Source organism: Homalodisca vitripennis, chromosome 1 (assembly GCF_021130785.1).
Source record: "Homalodisca vitripennis isolate AUS2020 chromosome 1, UT_GWSS_2.1, whole genome shotgun sequence".
Lineage (NCBI taxonomy): Eukaryota > Metazoa > Arthropoda > Insecta > Hemiptera > Cicadellidae > Homalodisca > Homalodisca vitripennis.
This window is the reverse complement of record NC_060207.1, coordinates 221,691,653-221,701,367: the sequence shown is the minus strand read 5'-3', so window position 1 is coordinate 221,701,367 and position 9,715 is coordinate 221,691,653. Positions and strand designations below refer to the sequence as shown.

The 9,715-nt window shown below is 31.7% G+C and overlaps 1 protein-coding gene across 2 annotated transcripts; it reads left to right on the top strand.

Annotated features, from left to right (window-relative positions):
* The first annotated feature begins 749 nt into the window (after positions 1–749).
* On the top strand, positions 750–8,527 carry LOC124353084 (beta-sarcoglycan-like). Of its 2 annotated transcripts, XR_006921566.1 has the most exons (3): positions 750–1,189; positions 5,879–8,000; positions 8,043–8,527. XR_006921566.1 is itself a non-coding variant. In XM_046802900.1 (2 exons), the coding sequence occupies exons 1-2, from the start codon at positions 1,065–1,067 to the stop codon at positions 6,756–6,758; spliced, it is 1,005 nt and encodes a 334-aa protein (XP_046658856.1). In that variant the 5' UTR covers positions 750–1,064; the 3' UTR covers positions 6,759–8,527. The 2 variants fall into 2 exon arrangements, 1 of the variants encoding a protein (XP_046658856.1); XM_046802900.1 differs by having other exon boundaries at positions 5,879–8,527.
* Positions 8,528–9,715: the final 1,188 nt, after the last annotated feature.

Here is a 9,715-nt window from a genome sequence, read left to right as displayed (position 1 = left end):
GTTTTGACTAGCTAAACAAAAGAATATTCATTATTAGTATTAGGAACACTGGATTAGTGAATTTATAATCCAACAGTAGTATTTAACTAGAACAAAAATGTAAACAATATCCTATGGTAACATTGGCTTTTTTGTATGGTTTATATAATTGACAGTGAATTGTGAAATTTAAATAGCATTTTGAATCAAAACATTATTTTTTATCTCATTAGAAAAACATGGCCAGTGGCCGAAGAGGACGGGCAGAATAAGGCTTAAAAGGGGACTAGCCGTTCCTTAAAAAAGATTGTAAGTCAAGTTGCTTCAGAGCTAAACAATTTTTCTTTAAACTGTTAAAAAGAACATGATATGTCAAAAATGTTAAGAACATTTAGAAATTTTTTATCAAAGATATTTAATTTACTAGATTGTTAAAAGTGCCATATATTGTTAGTTTCAATTTTCTTTTTTTATTGAAGCTTTTTGGTAAATTAACTCTTTTTGTAATATCACAAACACGTTTTATATTATTTTAGGAAATTTAATATACATTTTCTTAATAAATAATGCTATTTATATACGTATAAAAATAACTATGGTAGGTCTTTACAGATTGTGTATCAGCACCACTCTATTACTTTTTAACAAAATATATGTAAAAAAAGGTACCTTAAACATTTTATAACGTTGGAGTTAGTTCGTTATAACGTTTTTAAATTCTAAGGACAATGGTGTTAAGATTGTTTATAATATGCTCTATACAAATGTTTTATTGGCTTTATAAGTTTCAAAGACGTTATTATCAATAATGCATTTTGTTCTGAGATGATTGTTTTTCAAAATCCGAAACAGATCTTGTACAGTTGTATCGTCTGCTAAATTTATCAGTGTCACTAGATTCAAAATAATAACAATTGGATCGTTAGTTATTTTTAACCGAACACAGTCACCCTGTTCACTATTTTAGTGTGAATTTAGAAATGAATTGGGAGATTTTTAACACACAATATGTTTTATGAAAGGAAGTGACATTTTCCAGTCTAAAGTTATTTTTCTAAGAATAATAGATCAATGAGAAGAGAGAGATGGCCTCGCCTAGAGATTCTCCTGCTTCAGAAGTGCCTTCAGAAAATGTGCTAGGAACATTATCCATTAGAGACAAATCTCTTTTAAAAAGAAACATTAACAGACATCATAATAACAACCTGAGGTGAGGGTTTATTAAATATTAAAATTATACATAATTAATAAAATATTGAGGGGCTATTGTAATCATGGAATATTCCAAGTTCTTTAATTTAGCAAGTTCAATTTCTGCAATTAAAATTGTGTAAATGATTTTTTCTTTACACATATTCAGTAAAAATACAAATTAATTAATATAAAATTAATTAAACTTTCATCTTGAGTCTTGATTAAAGGGGCTTCAGTATAGTAAGCGGCCACCACCACAATATATCACATCAGGTAACCAAATTATCGATTATAAATACCTCAACTATTGAATACAAAACATTTTAATTATAGTTATTTACAATTCATTATTTCTAGCTTTTTGTAATGTATTGAATAACAATATTGTTTTAAAATTAATTCAAACAAAATAAAATTATTTGTATGGTATTTGAGTAAAGGCTGCACATACAATGGCGATGACCATGTGTTATTTGTGTCACAAGCTGTCAGACATGTTTATCCTTCAAAATAGAAAAAAAGGAACAAAGCAAGCATTTAGATGTTGCACTACTTTGTTAGGCTACATTAATAAATACACATAGACTAGATTAGATAGTTTTTTCACTCATCATTAAATTATTATTTTTCGAGATATAAAAACAGTTGGATTATACCTTTGACTGTCCAGACATTCAAAGACTAGACTGTAATTTTAGAATATTGATGATTCAGTTGTTGTGGTGGCCGTTGGTTATACTCCATGCCTTAAAGGTTACAAAATATTTTTAAATTCATAACCCAATATCTGATGCAGTTACATTTCCTTTAACCATCTCTTTGAAAATTAGTTTGGATTGCCTTCATTTGCTTTATTATTGATCTCTGCTTTCTGTTGGTATCATACAGTAATTCTTTATTAACCTCATACAAAATCTTGTTTGCTGTTCATTAACACTCCGAAAGACGTGTTCATTAACACATATAAGAAAGTATGCCAATCTACTCAGAAGAATGAGCTGTGTAGTATGAAATTAATTAAAATTTTATTTACCAAAAGTCAAACCTTTGTTTTTAAAGATAGGCCACACTTTTTTTAATCAAAAATATATACAGAATCATATTTACAAAAAATAGACTCTATATACAAGACAGAGGTCACAAAAGTATAGTAGTGTTTACTCAGACTCATCTTCAGCATCAGTTTTTTTCTGACCCACCTTTGCATCCTTCTAGAAGTGCTGAAGCCGTAAGACACAAATTTTACTAGAGGCGGAAACTTGCGATCCATTTTGTATAACAACAAAAGATAACAATGATAAAACAACCAAACCAGTAACAGTTGCCGTCTTAAACATCTCACACAAATAGTTGTCAGATTTGAGCGGCCAGTAGAAGGAAAAATATTTATATATATGATATAAAAGGAATTTGCATTAATATAAAGGATAGGTCTAGTATGTTCTTACAAAAATGATGATATAACTGTTAATCTGAATCAAGCGACAACTATTGGAACTAAGACCAAATAATAGATGATATTTAATGCGTTGCAGATTACAACTCTGCCAGTTCATATGCAGTTATTAAATGAGTCACAAATTACGCCTTTGGCAGTTTGAAGGTTAAACAAGTTTTTTAATTGTTTTGCTACATTTGAATAATTTAAGAAATGTTTATTGTGTCAATCCATCGACGATGTGGCTTTCTTCCTTCAAAACAAAATGTTTTTGGGGGCAAAACATGAAAAAAATGTGTAAGTGAAGTTTTAATAACTTCTTATTATAAATTAAGATTATTATTTACTATAGCAGCATTATGTCTAAGGATCTAAAACCACTTTTTAGGGGCACTGGCATGCAAATTAATTATTAACATGTTCGCAATGTATGTTATATCCCAAATATCCCATTGATCTTAATGTACCGGGGCCAATAGTGTTGTTTTAAGTGGATTTTTGTAATTTTTAATTTTTGAATTCATTCAATAATTTCATAGACTTAAATTTTTGACATAGAACCAGACAATGATCAATTATTTACTTATCTGATTTGTGATTTTTGGACAGACATATCTCATTGGAAAAGGTAAAAGTATACAGGAATGTTCAAATCTTTGCAAAAAACTATATGTTTTAGATTCATTTTATAGGAGGCTAGTATTTATTTAAACACATTTAGGTAAGTTATTTTAGTATGAGACCATGCTAAAATTGCCTAATTATGTAGTGTCCTATATAATTTTTAAAGTATTTAAGTAGGCTGAAATACATAACATATTGGCGTCAGGAACAGATGATATTTTCAGACTTGTCTCTAGGCCACTATGATCACTAATATCAACAGGAACTACACAGGTACTACTCAGCTCGAGTGGAATATTGGTAAAAGTGTTATCGAGGCAGGAATTAAAACGAGTAGGCTTATTATTAAGATATTTACAATCAAACTGCCTAAATGGTATTTACAATCATACCAAAGGCCATACATACCATACCATGTAGCTTTACATGGTTACTAATAACTTGTGATAAAAACAAGTCAAATAATAAATATAGTACAATTTGAGACGGTTTTTGAACCTTTAGTGTCTACATACATTTATTTTTAACTTTTCAATAATGTATAGTCAAAAAACCAGTTAATGTCTTAGATTTGTGTAATGTTAATGAAATGCACTAAGTTCACAGCTTGGTGCTACGAGGGAATAAACCTTTTGTAATAATCCTCTTCTTCAGATGTCAAAACATAAGACTTAAGGTTAAGCATAATACGGCTTCTTGTACTTCGACACCCATATCCATGTTGGAGGAGTTGTTCCAGATCCAGTCATTACAGCCAAGACGTAATTTGATTCACCTTTTTCTTTACAAGTTGGTTAATGGTCTCAATAACTTCTGAACTACCTTGCTGTCCCAAGGGATATGCAGGCTAGGAAACAATCTCTGTGTAACATAGCTATGGTAGGAAGGCTTGATTCAATTGTGTCTCTTGACTCCTGGAATCTGGTTTTTCTAGAATTTTTCCGGTAGTTTATCTGGAAATTCCTGGAATTTCTTTGAATTTCTTTAAACGAACATAACTCCAGATTCCAGGAGTCAAGTATGAGACAGCTTCAGATACCAGATGCTGCAATAAAAGGAAGGTGAACTGGAGCTAAACTCAAAATTCAATCTCCGTGTATTGTACATGTTATGCTGCTTCTGCCACGTGATCCAGTGTGGTTGCAGAATAGTGCTCCACATGTCCGCAGTGGGCTACCATTGGCTATAGTGATCTGATATCATTCCAGCATAATCAATTCCACAATGGTGAAGGCAATACAAATACGTAGACTATTATTTACGCTAGAAACCTTCACATTTTGCTATGCCTGTTATCTGTAAAGAAGTACTCCGAATATAACGGCATATGCCCGTATTCTGCAGGAATGCCCACCCTCCTGTCTTCTCAAAATATGACACTGTGGAGTTGAATGTCTTTGTGTAGATATTGTAATTGTTCTGTCATTAAGTCAGCAGTCCCATCAGTTTCAGCGGACAATTTTAAATTTCTCAGGTAACTTTTTATTGATTATTGTCCTTCATTAAAACATCAATTGATATATATTTGTCTAGTGTCACATTATTATTAACTCTACTGTTGTCCATGTTGTGGTTACTTGTAGATACAGTGATTTCTATAGGTCCAATATAAAACACCTATGGTTTTTAAAATAAATTTTTTAATTTGATTTCAGGCAGTAGTTAAAGAAAAATTAGTTTCCACAGACAAGTAGTTTTGTTGGATTATTTCCAGTAGCATTATATCAGTTTTTTAATTATATTTTTTATAGTAATTGGTAGTTTTTTAAACTGGTTACAGTATGATAAGTTTCTTTTACACTTATTACACTTTTGCAGCTATAATTTTCTACATACATTTTTTCCTTAGCTGTCACAATTTTAGCAACATTTATGTATTTAATAACATAATAGTTATTAATATTTACATTATTACATATTTTAATAACACAATAATTTTTTCTGAATATGCTCTTAACAATTTGTGAGGTGAAATTATAGATGGAGTGTTATTCACCACTGAGTAAATAACGTTAATTTGTGACCACTTGTGTTATTGCAATTATATACAACAATTACTAGTATAAAAAAATTAAATACTTGCAAATATAACATCTAACCAAGCCTAAAGGTAATTCAAACATTATCCACACTGATTTCTTAAGTGTATGTACTTGTTTCGTAAGACTTTGCTGGAGACTTAGTTGTTATTTATGCTTCACCTTTATTCTTTCATTACTCAGTTACCAAAAGTCCTTGTCTGTTCCAGCTGTGAAGAATATAAACATATGAATAACTGACATGGGCATGAACATTAAATTAAAACTAAATAATAAATAATTAAATTTACTAGCCTATCATAAAAGTCGCAAAGAAATCATTGGAATTCAGCACAAAGTTTAAAAACCATGACACATTTCAGAGCCAATATCATTTTAGCTGGCAGTTGGATTTGGATGTTAATGTAAATTTTATTTGCACACATTACTTTAATGACACTTTCATTTTGATGTTAGTGACTTTGAACTGATGCCACTTGTGTAAACTTGACCATTTAAAATTCTTTGATTGCACAGACAAATTTAAAGAATTTAGTTTTATGTCAGCAGTTAAGGCTTCAGAAAGTTTTGAAATTGTTTCAAGCACAAAATGATGTTGTTTTAGTGCTGGATACGTGCCTGTCCACGAGGAAGATCTTCACAAGACTGGCCTGAGGGGACGAAAGACATACTTGTTTTGGACTGTTGTAGCTGTAATATGTGTTCTAGCATTAGCCAATTTAATTTTATTACTGATCATGTTAAGTGTGCTGAGAATTGGGCTGGGAATGGAAAGTTTAGAAATAATACCTGACCAATCCCTAGTAAAATTGTACGGGGAAAAAACCGATTTGGGGCAGATATACAAACGAGACGGCCTGATCGAGGGATACAGAGACAAACCATTGGTAATAACCGCAGATAAAAGTCAATTACTATTAGATATTGTTTCTGTAGAACGAGAATCTCGTAAAAGAGTCATGACTCTAGAAGAGGACCAAGTGCTCTTTGATAGAGTTCAGTCATTCCAAGTCAAAGACCCGAAGAGTGGTAAGGAAATATTCTCGACGAAAAATCCTAATTTTGGGCTTCCGAACGGTGTGCGACACCTGCACGTGGATTACGCTACCACTCCCAGAGTGACCAGTGCTGTCGATGAAAATTTGGTGCTGAGATCCGACTCATACATTCGGTTCAAAGGAAATGAAGGAACGAGGATGGAGGGGAAGAACATTCTGTGGTCGGCGGACCAGTTTTTGTTTCTAAAAAGTGTTAACGGAAGTATAATTTTAAATGGTACCAAAGGAGTGTCCATCGATATGAGTCAAATGCCACAAGCTCCCAGTGGAACCTCGGGTTCTCCGTTTATCAGTCAGTTCAAGGTGTGTGTCTGCATGCCCTCAGGGAAATTGTTCAGGGTGGCAGTGCACGCTGGTCAAAGCTCACACACTGCCTGTATGAGGACCAACATGGCCCAACACATCGACCCATGCAAACTATCCTAATAAATATCTTTTAAAATAAGTCATTGAAAAGTTCATATCAAAATATTAATGTTAATGTGGAAGAGTTAAAGGTATCTGCGAATTAATATTCCTAGTAGTAGTCTATTACGCTTGTTCACAGTTTTTTTTTTTTATTCCAATTACTAATTTTATACCGTCTCTTGAGTATTAATAACATATGTTGAATATCAAAGTCTGACTTCCAGGCACAAAAGACATGTTATAGTGGAAAATCCTATTAAAAATTGGCTCTTTTATAAGCTGATATTGACCATAAATCCGCTTTCTGTAAAAACCCTTAAGTTGTTGACACATTTTGTTTCCTCAGGTCCCACTTAAGGCCAAACTGGTGGGTGCATTACTATGTTGTTGTTTTACGTACTGTGTTAAGTAATACATAAGGAGACATATCAGTAATAAGCTACGTAATTAAGAGGGCATACAGGGTAGCTGTCTGCTGTATACCTGAGGCTTAAATCTGTGTTATAAGTCCAAAAATATTTCACTTTAAAAACTTAGTTTTTAATCTTTGAATTCTAATAAACAGTTTAACATAGGAAGATCGGTATTAAATATAAATTATAAGCCATTAATATCAACAGATATTCAATTATTTATTTAACAATTCATTAGACACTGAAATTGAACTTTCTGAAGTGCAATATTTTTTGACTTAGACAGATTTTTATTTATAACCTGTTATAACCGTGTTCATATGCACAGCCAGCAGCTAAACTCGTATCCTCTTAGTATTTAGATAAACTGGTTTATTTTCAGTTTTTTGTACATTAATGTATTATTAGCTTAACCCTCTCCCAGTTGATTTACTGCAAAGCGCTTTTGGTCCAAGCGTGGTTAAACCAATTCATTCGTTGGATATATATTCGCGTTTTGTAGGTTTACCCAGTCCATTGGAACAAAACTTGTACGTAATTGTGAATGTTATTTACAGCACTGTTAAAGTACAACAAGAAACACGGTTTTTAGTGCTATGTACCCTGTCAAAAACTTAGAGTACAAATACACAGACAGCGAAATTATCAGTTCCTATGGGATAAAATACACAGATCACGTCATGTAGCATTGTAATCTGTGTATTTTGTTTCACAGTTACGCGTTATTTCACTGTCTGTGTGTTTTTACCCCTCACTGGGAGAAGGTTAATAAAAAAATATATTTATTTGTCTTGATAAAATCTAGTCACTGTCACAAAGTATTTTTAAAGTATTGAAATAAACTAATGTACTGTTTTCTTTTTCACTAAACCCTTTTCTTTGTTTTTAGTGATTGTTTTGTATCAATGAAAAACGGCAAATGTCTGAAAAAATCCTGTTTCCTTCTAAACCCTTTTCTTTGAATCAATTCAACCAGTTTGCCAATGAATTTGCCAACATCCTGGAGATAATAATTTACAATTTGCTCTTCTGTTTCAGTGAAAATAAATTGAGTTACCTCGTAAGGGAATTGATTGGTGTTGCTAAGTATACAACTAATTGGTGTTGTTTTGCTCAAATTTAGAATATAATTAGTGAGTAGGCTTGTCAAGTTCTAGTCAATCAGCAAATTGTAGAGTAGGTTTGTGTGTGTGTGACGGATTACTGCCCCACTTCTGTTGATATTAATTAAGTCAATGATGTTATATATACATACTGTAGTACTTGTAAATAATTAATAGGTATAGGCCAAATGGTTGTTCTGTATTAGGTTAGAATAGTAATTCTAAATTAGGCCTACAGTATGGTTTATGAAAATATATTGATTTTATATGATTGTGTTTTATTTTTTACCTAACATTGGTTACACAGGGAATACAAAAATGCCAATGGTGCATTGTTGTGGGTATATCACAAGATTTTAATGTCAAGCGTGGCTTTTGCTTAGATGGGTGACCACTGAACGATCCTGTTCTTGCAAGCAGTCCGCCTGCCTGGTCATTGGTGTTTTGGAAGTCGCCTTTAAGCCATTGGTCCCTAGGTTGTCAGAGATAGCTTCTTAGCCCTAACTTCGCCTGGCAAAACAAGATATTTTTAACCTTTAGCTCTTTTTCTTATACAAGGCAGTTTCAACACTATAAGTAGCACAAAAATTACTGTAGCGGCACAGTGTTTTAGGTCAACCATTCATACATTTTTTTTAAACCTTATTACAAATAAAAACTTGACTCCAAATGTAACATATTACACATCATTCTATTCATAAAAGAACACAGAAATATTTTGGAATGAATTTCTAATTTTGAGCCGCTTACTACCATTGATGATTCTTCAAGAACTATGTAAATGCATAGTCAATCATTTTAATATATATCTTGTTCTATACATAACATGTAGTCATGTAAATTTAATGTATAAATACAGTTTATACATTAAATTCTTAATTCTATACTGATTTCAGAAATATAGTTGTTACGGTTTAAAATTATATTCATACATAGATGTATGTAAAAAATGGAAACTCCTCTCCTTCCTGAATTGAATATCATACTTTAAGTGTATAAAGAAACAAATACAATATACAGGGTGTTTTAGGAGGTTGTTTCACTGCACAACCTTATTCCTCTCATGAAAATAATGAAAAAAGTTCATATAAATGTGGGTCTGGAAATTTTTTGTTGGCAAGTTATACAGGTTCAAAGATTTCAGCTCCGTCGGTGAAAATAACTCACATTGAAATTTTTATAGGGTGTTAATTGAGTTTGTTATTTAGGTAATTTTTATGTAAAATTTGCTGAAAAATCTTTAAAATCCGTCCCAGAACTCAATCTCCACAATAATTTAAGAGAAAATCGGGGTAAAGTAAAGCAAAAAAAGGTTAGAGTCGAAAACACACTTTTTAACATTTGGACTACAATAACTCCGTTAAATTGCCTATAAACAATGAAAAATGTTTAATAAAATGTGTAGATAAGTTTATTCTCAAAAACATAATGTAAATAGTCAATAAAAACGGTATAGTTT

What these genes read in the sequence shown, in the direction of transcription:
- LOC124353084 (XM_046802900.1), top strand. Translation starts at nt 1,065, where the DNA reads ATGGCCTCGCCTAGAGATTCTCCTGCTTCAGAAGTGCCTTCAGAAAAT. An exon ending in CATCATAATAACAACCTGAG is followed by an intron (nt 1,190 to 5,878) that starts GTGAGGGTTTAT and finishes ATGTTGTTTTAG; the next exon opens with TGCTGGATACGTGCCTGTCC.